General features: G+C 39.2%; 1 protein-coding gene across 4 annotated transcripts in view; it reads right to left on the reverse strand.

Annotated features, from left to right (window-relative positions):
- Positions 1 to 17,519, reverse strand: part of ncor1 (nuclear receptor corepressor 1) — a 54,472-nt gene that overhangs the window by 27,361 nt on the left and 9,592 nt on the right. For all 4 annotated transcript variants that reach the window (XM_034890078.1, XM_034890076.1, XM_034890075.1 and 1 more), the window contains exons 6-15: positions 16,908 to 17,021; positions 15,264 to 15,320; positions 15,056 to 15,108; positions 14,196 to 14,262; positions 11,353 to 11,525; positions 10,656 to 10,746; positions 10,208 to 10,386; positions 9,971 to 10,025; positions 9,392 to 9,493; positions 194 to 324 (exon numbers count right to left, since the gene is read on the reverse strand). In XM_034890078.1, the coding sequence (XP_034745969.1) occupies positions 194 to 324; positions 9,392 to 9,493; positions 9,971 to 10,025; positions 10,208 to 10,386; positions 10,656 to 10,746; positions 11,353 to 11,525; positions 14,196 to 14,262; positions 15,056 to 15,108; positions 15,264 to 15,320; positions 16,908 to 17,021 (1,022 nt within the window). The remainder of the gene's footprint in view (positions 1 to 193; positions 325 to 9,391; positions 9,494 to 9,970; positions 10,026 to 10,207; positions 10,387 to 10,655; positions 10,747 to 11,352; positions 11,526 to 14,195; positions 14,263 to 15,055; positions 15,109 to 15,263; positions 15,321 to 16,907; positions 17,022 to 17,519) is intronic.

The following is a 17,519-nucleotide window of genomic DNA, read 5'->3' on the forward strand; positions in this document are numbered from 1 at the left end:
GTTCATTCCTATTCAATCAATAGGTTTGGTCCAGGAAAGGTTGCTTCATAAAAAGCACAAGATGCAGTGATGTCTTTTGTTTATGGGCTGGAAGAATATTGCTGATATACACAACTGTAACTGCAGGGTTGTAGCACCTGCATGGCTTAATGGACTAGAGTGACACCAGGACTAACAACTATTCACAGCTCACCTAGAATCCTCCTTTTCATCTTTCTCTTCCTCGTCCTTCTTTTCCTCTTCCTCTTTTTTGTCAGATTTCTCAGATTTGTCCTCTTCGTTTTTGTCGTCAGTCTTCTCTTCTTGTGAGGGACGTGTTATTTGCTGAGGACAAAACACAGAGGAACTATTTAGAGGATTCTCCTTGACAAAAACAGGACAACGCTCAAGCTTTATAACAGGGATTTAGGTTGAAAAGTGTAGATTTAGGTTGAAAAGTGTAGTCTGCTTTGTGTAAACACAAAGCAGACTACACTTTTCAGACCTACCTAGAAATACATTTAAATAGAGCATTCAAACAAGCATTAATTTGTATTCTCTGCTAATATCCTCATGTATCTTCCACCAATCTTATACTACCTTTCTATCTTACAGAATATACCACATACTTAGTAGAAGCTTTATTCCTGCCTGATGGGTTATAACCATAGTCTTTACTACACACTTCCTGGTCCAGTTTTTCAGCATGGTATAAAGCAATAGACATCTTGAAATGGTACAGCAGTGCGTGCACTGGCCCTGTGAACCCAGAGGACCATCTAAAAAAATGGGCCTGAATAGTCTGCTTAGCCCTCCTGTCAAATTTGACCCGGTTTCAAATTAGGTATAGTTTCATATGGGGGGGGGGGGGCAGTAGCTCAGTCAAAAGGGAGTTGGGAACCGGAGGGCTGTAGGTTCAAGTCCCTGCACGGACCAAAGTACGGTGGTGGACTGGTAGCTGGAGAGGTGCCAGTTCACATCCTGGGCACTGCCAATGTGCTCTTGAGCAAGACACCGAACCCCCAACTGCTCGGGGTGCCTTTCCATGGGCCGCCCCCCCACTCTGAAATCTCTCCATTAGTGCATGTATACATAGGTACTGAGCATGTGTGTGTAATTCAGGCCTGTGAGTAGTGGGCTTAATAATTGAGTGAAAACATTGTAATTTCCCCTTGCGGGATTTATTAAGTATACATTAATATTATTATTAGTTAAATTAGTTTTAATTCCGAAATAAGTGTAAAATATGTGTATACTGGTAGTAATGGGTATAAAATAGTGCCTAAAAACGTTGAAATAAGTGAGCAAAACATGAAAAAAAGCATCAAAAAGGTAAAAGCGGTTTTCATTTTGACCCAGGAGGACAACACAAGGGTTAAATATTCAGTGTGATAGCAAACTGACCAAGTCAGCTAAACGGCAGAAATGAATGCTGCCATCTGATTCTTATTAGACTGCTTCCAAGCTGCACAATTTCCTCAACACGAATACTAATGTAACATAACAAAAAAGACGAAAGGTTTCACGATGAACAGTCTAGTTGTACATTCTGTGCAGATAAGTTAAAGGCTAGGCCATATTTTGATGATCTTTACATGGTCTAGCATCTGCAGAAACACATAGTCTGTGATACAAACAAACCACAATGCAGAAACTGTTCACTGAACTGTGTAAATAAAATAAAACCCCACACTAATAAAAAAATTAAAAAAAAAGAATATATATCATTCTCGAAAGGTTGGCTCCCCTTCACCTCCCCAACCCAAACCCTGGGACAATGCAGCCTATCACATTATTTTTTCCTCTTGTTGTATCTTACTGGCTGACCCCTGGCACATGGTTGCTATTCCCAATCAAGTTTAAAAGCAGATCCAACATTGAAGCAATATCTGGACTTTTTTTTTATTTATTTTTTTTATTATTAATTACTAGAATTGTTGAGGCTTTATAAATTATAGTGTGGTCTAGACCTACTCGATCTGTAAAGTGTCTTGAGTAATTGTGTTATGATTTGATACTATAAATAAAATTGAATTAAAATTTGTCTGCTTTAATTTTAAAAAATTAAGAAATCTGGAGTGGCTAATTCGTATGAGTTCTTTGTCTGGGTGAATCCTTAGAAGAGAGAAAGGGGCTTGACCATAACACTCATTATGAATGTAATACTGCACTACAACGGATTAAAAATGCAGAAGAGGATAATGTTAATATTTTAAATTTAAAAAGGTTAGGGGTTGAGAGTGAAAACAAGAGTTGAGTGAAAACATTCAAATGTGAATTAAAAAAAAACAGGTCCAACATAGTGATCAAGCACAGAGCAACATTCTTCATCATCAATGCTGGTGCGGTAAACACAAAATGCTTTCCCCATGCCTGGAACAAGTTGGAATGTGCCAAGCCAAACATACCATGCTGGTACCAGATGGGGCCAAGGAATGTGCTTCTCTCAATGGTAAAGGCTGGAGATATGAATTGAGGCGAAGAGATTGAAGAGAAGGAAGACAGGGGTACGGCAACAACAACAAAAAACAGGGTTGTGGCTGCCTGTTTATTTTGAACAATGTGGTTCAGCACACGAGTGGTCTGTCTGCCGTATCATACAGTAAAGTCTGATAAAGAAGTTCTCCACAAAAACAGGCAGTAAGCAAATGTCACAGCAGTTTGAATTAGTGGCTGCTCTCGCCAGCTCTGACCAAAGACATCTAATAATCAGAGGGATTTTGTCTTATAGGAGGGGAACTTCATGACTCAAAAAAATCAAATCTACTGTATTGAAATGAAAATTACACAGAACACAGCCCTTCCTTCATGAATTTTGAATCAATTGAAGACAAAACTGGAAAAAGTGATTCATGGTGGATGTCACTGCTGTTTTTTTGTCAAGACGTTTGCCAACAGGCTACTTTTGCATTTACTTTGATGCCGATCTGGAGGTTAGAATTTCTAGATATGAAGGTGCAATTTACAGTACTTCAAAAACATGGGAGTATTCAAAGTAACATGTGGTGTGAGGGTTCAACAGCACAATATGATGATGCAGCTGCACTGTTCAATTCTTTAAAGAAAGCCCTGCAGACTTAGAGCTCAGACTGCAGGTTAACGAATGCAGAGAGGACCACATCAAACTTGGATTGGGACTTCAACTCCAGCCTGCAGTAATCTGCAAAGCGCGTTTTTTTGACAGTTTCAGAGATCAGACTGTTTTTGATCAGCTAACCTTGCCATACAGTACATGTGCTTCAGTGAGATGCTGTTCTGGTTGGGTCAGGGAGCGCTCACGTTTGCTTGGCGGTGGCCAGAGAGCCATGACATTCCTGCATCTTGTACCGCACAGCGTAAAGAGCCTCTACATAGATGTTCTCCAAAAGTCAAGGAGGCCTCGTGGTTCTGTGGTTCTTCAGTGTTTTTAAATGAAGCTCTTTCCTGACCTTGCTTGAATATTTTAAGAGTTTTAATTCCTCCCCTCTTTTGCTGATTCACAAGTGCTGTTTGATTTAGGGAATGACAGAGCCACAAGTCAATCTTCCCTTTCCTACCACAGAACTTAGGCCACTGGAGGAATCTCTCATTCTCGCTTTATGCTATTTTCCTGCAGGTACAAGAAATGAAAAATCAGAGTAATTAATATGCATGGCCTCTCTATCATTGCCATTCATTACAGATAATGCCTAACACAATTACTCATAAATGTATCTTCAAACATTCAAGTAACAGAATATATAAAAAGGAGGAAAAGGTAAGATAACAGGAAATAAATTAAAACAAATACATTTAACGGCAGTAGTTCACAGCTTGCATTCATTTTAGATAAAATGCACCATCCAGTTGATGGTAATATTACTTCCTGAGCGATCATGGTGAAACAACTTACTGTCAAAATGAAAGGTAAAAAAAAAATAGCAAGCCTTAGCCACAGTTACCCTGGTTACAGGGAGCTCTGCAAGGGAAAAACTGCTCATGATCAGTTCAACAAACCAATGATTGATTTATAAAACTTTATTGCCAGGCAATTAAGAGTCACCCTTCCAATGAACATTTTCCCTTAATGGACACACACACACACACACACACACACACACACACACACACACACACACACACACACACACACACACACACACACACACACACACACACACACACACACACACACACAAACATAAAATATATATATATGAGAAGAGATCTCTCTACCAGCTTAATTGAGTAAAACTAATAAAATGTTGCACTGACAACAGCAAATTACTCACATTTGTTTTTATAATTGCTTCTGTTTATTATGCATTCTTCTGGCATTTTACCACAAATGCATGCTCCGGACTCGCTCTTCTGATGAATGTGTTAATCAAATACATTTTGGCCTGTAGCGCAGAGTTTTTTTTTAATGCTTATTTTTTACATCAGAACAAATTTGGGGGGTCTGTATAATAAAACTGGATCATTAGCAGCACTGTAATAAAATACGTAATTCATGCCCTGGCCTCCTCCCTTGTACATAATCTTTGTTTCACATTTTCATTTGGTTCTCCTGAAATGGCTGATTAGCATATTTTTTTTTTAATCTATAATCTATATTATCTACATACATGTCTGCTTTAGAGCTCAGCAATGTGTCTACTTTATAAAGAAATCAATTTGTAAACATTGAAAAGACTGCTAACTTAGAATAGCCACATCTTTAAAATATAATTAAAAAGGGTTCCAACACTACTACCCCATTACTAAAACTTCATTTTTCTTTTACAAGAGCCCGGCTCGGGCCAGTTACAGACTGACGCCTCTAAAATGTCTGTAATAACAGAATCATGGAAGACAGACTTCATAGGCTCCTACATTACGTCAGTGCTTAAAGCTAACTGGAGATTTAAAAATATGATCACATCCAAGTTTCTAACCATGCTGCCCCACTGTAACTAAAGTTTTTAAAAAACGTCTTAATACATTTCAAAGATTATTCCCAGTGGTTTGGGCCCAGTGGGCCACCAGGCCTGCAATACACCGGGGGAAACCCTGACATAATCACTGAGTGACTGCACCTCCAAAGTATATGACTATTAGACAATAATAAAACATTAAATATCAATTACAGAAGATCGTATAATGCCACACCGAACTGCAGCTCGTTCGGAAATCTACCAGCCTATAAACAGTCTATTAACACTAGCAGAGCTACAATTGTTGACTGTGGAAAACTTTATTTATAGATGCAGCTGTAAGCTGTGTTTTCTGCCAAAGCAGAGCATTATGGGCAAGAAGACCCTCTGACACGACCAAGTAGTCAAGGGACAAAATCGGGACGGAAGAAAGGAGGGGTACTAAGCGTTTACTATTGCTTTTTTTATGTTCACTAGCTGAGTCAAAATAATAATTTAGATCAGATACTTATTAAAATTCTGTTGACATAGGGACACATACATCCATGGTCAACGTGCATTAGCACAATAAATGTTATAACCTTCGCCAGTGTGTCTAATACCTTATACTCTCATACATTAAAACATGACATTGAAAAAACAATCCCCAAGTATTCTCCGCTCAAAAGTCCACACCCCATGGCATTAATACACATGGAAATGCATTTCACATAGTCCTGACGTGACTGTTAAATTAAAAACCCACGTCTGCACGTGTCCTAGAAAAACCTTAAGTCCATATACAGGCTGAGAAGCGAACTGCTCAAGCATCAGAGCAATAGAAAATATGGCACAGACAAAAGCGGAACAAGGGAAAAACTCAGGGAGTTTGGTGTCACCTAAAAAGCAAACGCTGTGGTTTCAAAGCAAGTGACATACCTGCAAGCTCATTTGCTGGTCATAAAACCCCCTTTGCTCGGCTGCGAGCCACAGCGAACTCGTGTTGTAAAAGTGACTTTAGCCTCCAGTACTTCCATAGCGGTGGTCACAGTAGCAGTAGAGGGGCAGAACACCACCATAGCAGAGCTCCTTAGAAGGGCTGCCGGGCCACGGCACCGCCGCACATATTCCAGGAAAGCGTGTCATCAGGCCGCTTAAGCCGCCCAAAGAATTGTCCATCTCACATGCACGCACTAATCTATGCAGGGTCACTCAAGGTAATCCCCGTCGAGCACTCCTCTTTGATTGGCACTCACAGCAGCACAGTGAGTTGTTGGGCCTGTCAGATGGCTGGGCTGTACCAACTCAGCTCTTTCAGAGAGGGGTGCTTTTTTTCTCTCTCTCTCTCTCACCCACTCCCCATATAGGAACAGAAGAAAGAGGAAATGGAAAACGAAAAAAACGGCACGCACACACATGCGCACGCGCGCACACACACGACGTATAAACTGCCAGCGCTGACTATCTCGCTCAGGGTTTGTTTTTTTTCACTCCGTTTCACCCATTCGCCCTACATTCCAGAGCTCTTGTCTTGCTTACTCCGTCCTCTTCCTTCCCTCTCTAATGACTCACTCTACACACTAAAAACTGCGTTTGTTAATTCACACCAGTAACTTGGAAATCCACATCTCGATGTGCTTTAAGGCAAAGAGTAAACAACACAGTCACAGTTCACTATACTCTCAACAACCGGAAGAGTTTTTTTTTAAAGCACTGCTGCCATTTATAGGCAACTTACTTGAATAACAAGACGATGATAGAAATCCTCTTACTTTTAAATTAAAGTGACACACAATGAAAATTTTGCCTATGTGTTGAATGCGTTCTGCAATTTGTCTAAAAACAATATTGTAGAACCCCAAATGTAATGATTGTGACATCCATATCAAGCAGTGTGCTACAGATGCTGAACGGGATCTTGGGTGAACATCGCCAACCTCACATTCATCAGGGTTATAAAAAAATCTGAGACGAATGGTCAAACAAGTGTTGGACCAACAATCCCCTTTCGGATTATCCCACTATGATCAAGTACCTGATGATATAAACTTCCAAGAAAGGAAATGTGTGTGCAACCACAAAGTCAATTCATTTAACGTTATCCTGGCTCTGTTTGTATGCTGTAGCACTTCAAGCACAAACAGTGGTTGAATCTTCCACCATATGAAATGACAGTGTACTCTGAATGCACAGAGATAGCGGTTTCTTCAGTCAGCTATCTCACAAGCTGCCAAGACAGAAAGACATTTTTCCACAATTACTTACCATAATTACTCTATATCTCAAAAATCAACAAGTGCTCTCGCAACCGCTGGTGGGTCAATGCTATGAATGATTCAAAAATGAAAATGCTAAGTATGACCGAGGTGAATCACGAGTTGTGTCAGTCTAAAGAACCATTTTTTGTGTTCAAGATGTAATCATGAACTTATGCAATCTCCACCACCTCCCATATAAAAACAGTCCACAACCAATCCACTGTGCTACACAGCAGATGCACTCAACACAGAGACAGAATGCCTGTGGCATCAGTGAAGTAGGAAAAGCCCAGCAAGGAGAAAACATCCATCGGAATGAGTGAAATCAATATTTCATGTCCGCCAACACAGGGTTGTGAGATGGTGCATCTTTTTGTACTGGATTTTGGTGCAACAATTATGTGAAGCCCTAACATTTCTATGAAGACCAAAACAACCAGCTGTTTATAACAACAAATCTCCATAGCCATCACTTAAGCATCTACAAAATTCCCATTTCAGGTTTGACAGTAATATCACACTAAAGCTTTAAAGCAAAAAGGCAGCTCCAGTTTGTCTCTATGCTGTTGCAAATAAATCTTTATAGAGCCACAAGCAGCAGAGAGAACAAAAGGGTCAAACATACTTTTCCTACGCTCTAAATGTTACCCCTGCCCTGGCCGGACATGCTGTGTTTGGAATATATGCTGATTGTGTGTCTATAGGAGTTGAACACAGTATATCATATTTATGTGTGTGTTTTATTGGATTTGAAAATTTAAAGAGCTCTAACTAATAATTATCATTATTATACAGGACATCTCAAACTGTACATTGGGAGACTTGGTTCAACTTTCTATCATTTTGAAAACAAAATGCGTTGCCAAAAGATAATTTACAGGGAGCTACAGCATCAGTTTTCCAGAATGTGGAGTTTATTTAATTCCTCTAATTACTATACATTTGACTGTATTTGGTGAAGTATAAATGTATGTTGCATACTTTACAAATAATGCTGATCTACAGTATCTTTTGGAGAATTGACAAACAAGCCAAGTCACAATAAGGTAGCTTGCTTATAACGGGGTTCCCACACATTTTCAAGTCCAAAATTTCAAAACCTCTCCATGACTTTTCAAGGACCCATAAACAAAAATTCTATGACCATTCAGAATGTATAACACAAATAGAACTTTATAGTACACTTTACTTGCTGTATGAAAATAAACAGCAACTTGTTTTTAAATCTCTAATAGTAGGTTATGTTCATAGTATCTTACAATACTTCAAAAAAGACATTGTTGTTGAATATAAAAACAAAACAAAAACACTTTAGGGGCCCTTATATCTGTCTGGCACTGTCTTTCAAGCACGGGGGACAATAGAACCGATTGTAATATCAGTGTATTATAAATTTCATTATAACTCCTTTCTCTCTAGAGAAATTGCTCTCTAGAGTGTACAATAAAAACACTTGCCCGGCATTATTCATATATCATATATCGGATTCAAACTCTATTAATGCATAATTTTGGCTAGCTGGCATACATGGAGGGGGAGACGGAACGCAGGAAAACAAAAACGGTACGTTTAGACGGTATGTCAACAGCTACAGAAAATAAAGTCAGCGCTATGTTACATTACATGTTACACAAGGAAAGTCATCCTCAGACATTATTACTGTAGCAATTAACTCATTACACACAAGAAAATTCCATGACTTTTTCCCAAAACCGTTAAGGAATTTTAAGTATTTCATAACTTTTCCAGGCTTGGAAAATGAGATTTTGAAATTCCATGACTTTTGGAAGTTTTCCATGACTGACCCGGTTATAATTTCAAGAAAAGGTGGGCACTACCAACGCTGCTTTCAATTTCCCTCACTCAGCTCCATTAATAGTAACAGCGAGACAGCAGGCACATCATTAGCACTTAATTCCACAGAGAGGTGTGGCACATATGTGATATATGCGGTAGGCATGTATCTGTCCTACACTAAATGTGCTGTCACGGTCTGACGAGGACACATGAAGCAGGTGTGGCAAAAGACAAACACAATGCTGCAATTCAGCATGTGAAAGCAAACACACCCACAGAGTTGTTTCTATTGCAAACGTCCTGTAAACACAGGTTTCTCTAAAAGGTTTGGTCAGATTGAAGACAAAGACACAGTTCAAGTATTTCTCTTCTTAAGTTAAACTTGAATTAAACTTAAACGTCTTCATCTTTAATGCTTCTAAGACACGGAGGAAGTGGCCAGCATCTTGTCAACCACACAAGGAACAAACTGTAAACAGATATTTATTAAAGTCTCAAACATACCTGGTTCCTTCCTCTCCGTCTTCCATAGTTTCGCCTCACCAGCGTCTTGTAGTTATGGTTCTTCTTGGTCAAGTAGTAGTAAAGGACACAGTCAGCAACACACTGAAACAAGAAACGCCGTGCTATTATGAACACATGGTACTGAAACTGGAGGCAGCACATTGAAGCATTTACTTGTTTTTTTATAGGTCTGGCAAAGTTTGTCACCATCAAGATGTAAGATTTGGGGTTGATATTTGTACTACCAATGGGTGAAGGATTACTGTACTTATATGGAGTTTTTAACATTGTTTAATCATGTTTATTTAAACAAAAAGGAAAAACACATCACTTTCTTTTTAAGGGTCTTAGAATCAATGCAAAAAACCTCACTCCAGCCTGTATGAGTCAATATCAACACTGGAAGGTTTATTTTAACCATGAAAAAGTGATCACATGAATCTTTAAAGTCTTGAATTCCAATAGAGTATTGAGTTTTTGACTTTGGGATAGTTGGTCTTTACCACACAACAAACTATCAATGATATCCTGCTATACACTTCAAAACTGGGCATATGTGAAATACAAGCAGTAGTTTACCTTTCTCTCCAGATAGGAGGCAATAAGGCCAAAGTTCTTGGGGTGTTGGATAAACCTGGAAGGTAATGCCAGTCGTTATTAATCCGAATCAGAAATACTTTATTCATCCCCAGAGGGAAATTCTGTAATGTGCCAAAGTCAGAAATATAGTCCAATGTGGCATTAAGGTCTATAAACCATATCTGCACTTCAGACAGGACAAATTGTGACCCAGACAACAAAATAAAATTAGCTTACTTCTCCTTAAAGATCTCCTTTTCGTGTTCGGTCCAAACATTCATGAACTGCCTGGCTTTGTACACCTTCATTGGGTCATCCAACAGGCCGTTCATGTTGATAAACTTCACTCGCCGCTGCTCAGAGTCGTACATCATTGGAGGGATGACTGACAGTTGTCTCATCTGTTTTTCATTGTTCTGTGGAACATGAACGGGGAAAGTGGTCACAGTTAGAGACAGTCTCCCTTGTTCAGTAAACCACCTGCTTATGGCAATCCATTCACTGCCTTTGGGACTTTTGTAGATTAAATGTTTTCAAGATGATGTAAGTGTAACGCTACTGGGGCTTCCTCCATTTTAACAAACACAAACTGTGACACTTCTGTTAAGGGTGTTGTCATCTAGGTATGTGCTTTCACATCTACCCCTGTAATACATTTAAAAAAGGCACTTCACATAATACCTACCTCTTGTTCAGAAAGACCATCTATAATTTCAGAAATCTCATGCTCGCTTCTTGCTATTGTTGCAGAAAGGCCCGTTCCTCTTTGTCCAACCCTGCGGATAACAGGGAAATAGTTTGTTACAAATGTTACAATAGCATTTTAAATGCTACTTTAACTGTGTATTCTATGCAAAGATAATTGGAGTTATGTCACATTTGTTTTCAGAGGAAATACAATTTCCAAGGTTCCGTGACTTTTTTAAGTTGTTTTTTTTCCCACCGAAGATAGTCAAATTAATATGAGCAACAGGCAACTTTTTTTGGGAACTTTCAAAGCTCTGTTAACTAAAAGAACCACTGTACCAATTATTATTGAATAAAAGAGTCTCGTGACCAGTTATCACTGGCTTCCTCCATCATAGTCTAGCACACTGCATAAACAGTGCTGAAATGCAAACTCTTTACTTGGGAGATTTCAGTCTCCCACCCTTCCCAGAGGCACCCAGAAAGACAGTGTATCTGCCAAAAGTAGGCCACAGCACAGCACCTAATGTCCTCTATTTAGGGGATAGCTCAACAGACGTCTTCAAAATGAAGGAGATAATTAATGTCTGGGTGCAGCTACAGGTTTTGTCAACATTATCAATGTAGCAAAACATAAATTGTACCAAAACATCTGTATAATGTCATGTTGACCAGTTGCCGGTGAAGACTGTTACCTCTGGAAGCGCTCCTGCTGCTCTCTCTGCTTGCGGATCTCAGGGAACTGCCTTTCATAGTACTCCCGTGTTCTGCTCTCCTTGGCTTTGCGTCTGGGGTTGTTCTCCATTCGCTCCACCTTTTTTTCCCACGCTTCCATCAGCTGGTCGTAACGCTGGCAGATCTTCTGTTCCTGTGTACACAGCATGGACAACGCTTTATCAGGAGTGGGCATCATCCCTTTTGTTAGAGCCAAAATAGTGCATGTTTTATATCTGAAATAGACGTGTCTGTGAAATTATCTTTTAGAGAGAACATGAATAAAAAATAAACAACTATTGGGAAGCATAAGAGCTGAGAGAGAACATGCTGTTCGGGAACTGGCTGTGTTTGTTTTGGGTCTGTCTTTCACAGACTTATTCCTAATTCAGTGTCCTGACCCGGGCACAGCGTTTTCTGAAGTAGTCATTCTGTTTAGATAGAAACAGATTTTAAATAGATTTCAAAGCTCATTGCAATTTTGATACAAAGGCTTACTTTTCAATCAGCACACACACGTACTCTACAGGTAGATTTATCTACAATTGATCAGGTAAACTATAATTCTACAGGAGAGAAGGCAAAAACAATGTTTTTTTTACTGCTACATTTACACTTTTACTATATCCAAAAACTTAAGGAATATTAGAGTTAAAATATTTAGTGACGATTTGGTAAGATTCCAGTAGTGGGTGGACAATACAGCCTCATTTTCCACTGCAGCCAGGGACAAACAATTCACCTTCCTGTTGGCATGAGGCCATGTGCACTCTGCCATTGTTCAGAGTCCAAAAGGTCTGTCTGACCCTGACAGGGAACAGGCAGTCAAATGTGGGACTCACTGAGCCATTGCAATACAAAAAGAGCTTGTGTTTTAACATGGGGCGAATCAGAAATTTACGGTAAATTAAATTTTAATCACTGATAAGACAGATTGGGCCGGCTTATTTCTCAGAACTATTCTTCGATGTGACAGTATTTATTATTATACTGCATATAAAAGCAGTTGTTGGCCACTAGAATACTTTTGACCGAACAGGAAACTAAGGCATTTCCTGTACTCTAAATACATCAACGCATTATTTGTGATGGCAATGTCGGTCAGTTGTTCCCCCACTTTGGTTGAGACAGAAATATTTGTAGACCCTCATGGTTGCCAGAGGAAAGCCTACTGACTTGGTTGGTTGTTTGAGTCCCCCCTGGATTAATTGTAATAACTTTGGCAATCCCGTTGGATAAAGCTGAAATTTGAATTGGTCCAATACTTTCCAAATACCTGCAAAACATTAGTCTTAGCTGCAATCTGCTTTTAGTGCTAATTAGCAAATGTGAGCATGCTTATGCGCTAAAAAAATTCCAAAATATATATAAAAACTATCATTTCTAAACATCACCATTGTCACTGTGAGCATGTTGACATGCTGACAATGTTATTTTTAGCTCAAGTGCAGCCTCACAGAGGAACGCAGTAAACTCTTAAAGTGCTCAAATTATGCTTTTTGGCTTTTTCCCCCTTTCCTTTATTGTGTTGTACATCGTTTTGTGCATGTTTTAGGTTTACAAAGTGAAACAGCCCAAAATTCCCCCCAAAGGGACTTACCATCTCCAGCAGAAAAACACATTTCACAAACAGCTCTATTGTAGTCCAGCCTTTACTTCCATGACAAACGTGCGTCAATTTGTAACACACGCAAGCTGCTAGCATGACGCTCCCTCATGCTCTGCCATAGATACAGTGCTGCTCATAAGTTTATGAACCAATGCTTTATCAGCATGCATAGTATCCTGATCCATGGAATAACTGGCTTTAAAAATAAAAATCTGCCTGCTTCTATAGGTATTTAACATAGGGGGGTGTATATATATGTCCCCTGTATTTAAAGGAAGAACATTTATTTAGTCACGATACATTATTCGTTCAGAAGAAAATAAGGTGTCCAAAAAGGTTGGATTTTTCAAAATTTTCTAATGAAGGCATTCAAATTAATTTGTAAAAAGATGATTTTTTTTAATTCCTCTTTTTAGTCAACTTTAGCGTGGGTTCATAAACTTATGAGCACCATTGTATATCTATGATGCTGTGCAACTGACAAGCTTGCAGTACTTACTGCGCATGTGCAACTCCTATCAAAGATAGTACAGAAGTGTGATGCCTCACTCTGTAGGTAAAACAGAGAGCTCAACGCACAGGGTGAATGGAGAAGCGGCAACGTGCAGTACAACAAAAATATGGTGTTTTCTGAACATTAAACCACATATACTAGTACAACTTGTAAATACAATTATTAACCGGAAAATTAGCATAATATGAGCACTTTAAGAGTAGTTAACTGTTTGACTGCAGCACACAATTTCTACATGTCTCACTCTCACTACAGAGACACTTCGTTTTCTTATTTTGAGAATTATATAAAATCTGCAATAAAGGTCCGGGGATTTATCTAAGAACTTGTTTGGACACAGAGCAAAAGTACGCAGTTAAATTACATGTGTAATATTAAAACTGTGCTCTCTCTTTAAATGTGTGAGACACAAAAATGCAAATGTTAAAACTAGAAAAACTGCACTTGGCTGAATTTCTGTTAAGTACCCAGAGTGTTAATATTCCATAGCTTTAAGTAACCAGGTATGTTATCACTTAACAAACTTATCAAGCCCAATGATATTTCCCCTGGTCAGCTGAGGTGAGCTGAGTGCAAACAGTCAGGTATGATGTGACGGTACACTGACCGGGGAATAGGTGGCGCCTCAAATGTTGTCTCAAAAGCACTGAAAGAAATACCAGGAATTTCCACATCGCTTTCCCAACAGAAGGGACACTTACCCTTTGTTTTCGAGCGTGGTTCCTCCTCTTAAAAAACAAAATTAGCTTCTTCCTCATGACTTGGTTGCTAAAAGAGAACAACACTAAATCAGTGAAATGACAATATTACTATGTTCATTAGCAAAATGATTGTGATATTTACCAAAAAGCGTAGAAAGTTGCATAAACACAAACAAAGGTAATGCCCTAATAGAAACCTTTTGTTTCAGAACAAAAGATCCGGCCAGTACAAAGGCGAGCAATCAGCAGTCCCTTCAGCTAGTACTGACCCAGAGCACCTTTGTAAATGAGAAATCTCTTTGGAGGGATAGAGCTTGACTTATTTTCCAACACAACCACCAAAAAAACATTGGACATCATTGTTTATTTTCACAGTTGGAGCTAGAAAATACTGGGAACTCTTCTGTTGATGCATGATTGTGGCTCTGGGGAGAGGATAGTGAGAGAGCTGACCCTGAGACTGTAGCCTGTACAGAAGATTCACACAGAGCCAGATGGGCTACTCTCATGCTACACACTGATAAGATTTTTATCCTAGACGGCCCGGCCCTCAACCCCAAACACAACCCTACTTTAAAAACACACCTAATGCAGACACATATGCTCTTTCGCTTCCTTTCTCAATCACTTTCCTTGCTGTCAGTAGGGCAACTCAAACAAGTGACTCAACAATCACATTAGACAGAATTATCAGCTGGGTTTATCTTGTTGAGGTCACATTACATCCAACTCTTTTGTCAGCTGAGATGGGCCCTTTCCTGTTAATTGTGTTAAGCATCATGTCTGCTGCAAGGTTCTTGCACTTTTTAAGGCCGACAGATGTTCATTAAATTAATCTGTAGAGGAATGTAGATACTCACGTCTTGATGTTGTCATGGTACACCTTTGTGTCTGAGGGCTGATTGTAAAGGGGCTAAGAAGGGAAAAAGCAGACCAGGGGTAGGCATTTGATTAATCATTAGCTATTAGACAAGCAGTAATATCTAACTGGCTACTGATCTATGGGTGACCTCTTCCTTAAAGCTCATGCAATGACAAGAAATATTATTAAACCATTAAATAACATACCAGCTCAACCTTAGGACCGAGACCTTCCAGTATTTTATGGGCCTCTTCAGCTTTTTTCTAAAAAGAGAACAAGCAATCATATCTTAATAATTACAATGTTTACAAAAAGTAAAGAGTTAGTGAAATTTGAGCATTTTCAAAAAATTCAACTTTCCACCGGACGATGAACATATGTGCGTTATACTCAGAGAAATAAAATATTTATGAGACCGTTTAAGGCTACAGCCTATGTGTCCACGCCTTTGTTAAAACCTTTTACCATTTTTACAGCAATTCCAATTAAGTTACTGATCAAGGGTGTGATCTGTAGTATAAAAATAAAAGGGAAATTGTTCAGGAACAGCATCAATTCAAAATAAACTTAGATAATAACTTTGAGACCGGAGTAGATAAAAATGGTTGCTTGCTTGATTATTTTTAGATTCATTGGTTCTTGAAGCATGATTTTCTGCAATTGATACATTTAAAAGTGAGCAGCTGCACCTGCCAGAATATTATACATATTACAAGAGAAGAAAAAAAAAAAGATGTTCCTGCTGAGAGTTTTTTCTGGATTAGTGAGGAGTGTGAGGTTATTCAAGATCAGAACGATTATGAATAACTCCCTTTCACCTTTTTATAAGTCCACATCTTTTAGATTGAAACAAACAACGGCGGCTGTCAGACTAAACGCTGTGCATGGTGCTGGAGCAGCTTTGGAGCCTAAAGAGTTAATGGCTGACTGCGAATGAAAGCATGTCTCGGCGCTCTCCTAGCACAACATTGTTTGAAAGAAATGAACTATAGTGACCGCCATACACACACTCACTCATTCCTCTATTGTTCAGCTGAAATACAGATAATGAGGCCTTCCTCCGTGCGCCACTTTTAGATTAATTAGGGTTCAAACCGTGAAGAGGTAGAACCCTTCTATGTTCTATGAGGAAACGGACTATAAATTGTGTAGATGTGTAGAATCAGGCTACCGGTATTTTGTGAACATGTGTGTCAAGGACAATAGCAACAAGCATGATGACTGGGAAGGTTCCGCAGATAGCTTGAACAGATAATCCTAAATCACACACATGGTATTACGTCATTTCTCTTCTGGAGTTAGTTTGTGAAAAAAAAAAAAAAAGTAGTTCGGAGACCAAACATACACATTGGGGATTCCTACTACTGAAAGACCTAGTAGTATGCAACCCCTTGTCGCTGGTCAGTCATGTAGTGTGAAAACCACAACAAATATATGACTATAACAACTAAGTTTGAAGGTGAGATAACAGTGAAACTAAACCAAACCACAATAATTCAGTTAAAATAACTAAAGCACTAAGAGCCGAACACAGACTGACTAAAATAAACATGTTCAGCCCATAGTTTTGTGCCAAGTGGCTTGGATTGGATTGAGGGAGGAGACTGTAACTGACTGGCTGTTGTCGCCATGGTTATCTCGTGTTGTGAGGACACAGCGGGATTGGGTATGGTCAGCTTAGCACTGCTCCACAAAATCTTAGCTGGTTAACTCTGGCTGGTGGGGAAAGAAGTAGCTTCTCCCAGCTTTGAGGATACACAGAGATGATAGATAAAAATTAAAGCTGCGATTGTTTAGAAGACAAACAAAATGACCAAGGAGAACTACTGCTTATTGTCGCTGTGTCTTACCCTGTTCTCATCATAGATGATCTGGACTATGCTGCGATGCTTGTGCTCCACTGGGGGAGGGGTCACTGGCTTTTCTGGCTCCACTGGCTTTGCTGCTTCCTCCTCAAGTTGTTGCTAAAAGAGAACACAACATTTTTTTAACCAAAAGCACACAGACAAAACACACAAAATACACAATACAAAATACTAACCCTAAAAAAGAGGAGCCTCCTTTCTTCTCTACACTACACAATTAAACACTTTGTATGGTCTTTATCTGTCATCGTTTTAACGTGGAAAAGATGGTGAAAACACAGATGCATGTACACTGTGTTGATCTGATCCCAGCTTCTGATATCTAAGGCACATGCAGGCCTTATCAGATTACTCTCTATAGACTTGTTCACATAAAACGTTTTTTTCCCTTTTTCTAACAGAACTGAAGGCTTGAACTGGTGTGTTTGGTAGGTCAATGTTTGCAGTTAAAGGTTATATAAACTAGCAGGTTACAGAGACGGACTAGGAGTTCCTGAAATACCTTAAATAAACAAATAAATCCCTGAAAAATCTTGGGAAAATGCAGACTGAGATATACTCTCTCGCAGCAAAGCTCATCTTACATTCTTATCTACT

Source organism: Etheostoma cragini, chromosome 13 (genome assembly GCF_013103735.1).
Source record: "Etheostoma cragini isolate CJK2018 chromosome 13, CSU_Ecrag_1.0, whole genome shotgun sequence".
Classification (NCBI taxonomy): Eukaryota; Metazoa; Chordata; class Actinopteri; order Perciformes; family Percidae; genus Etheostoma; species Etheostoma cragini.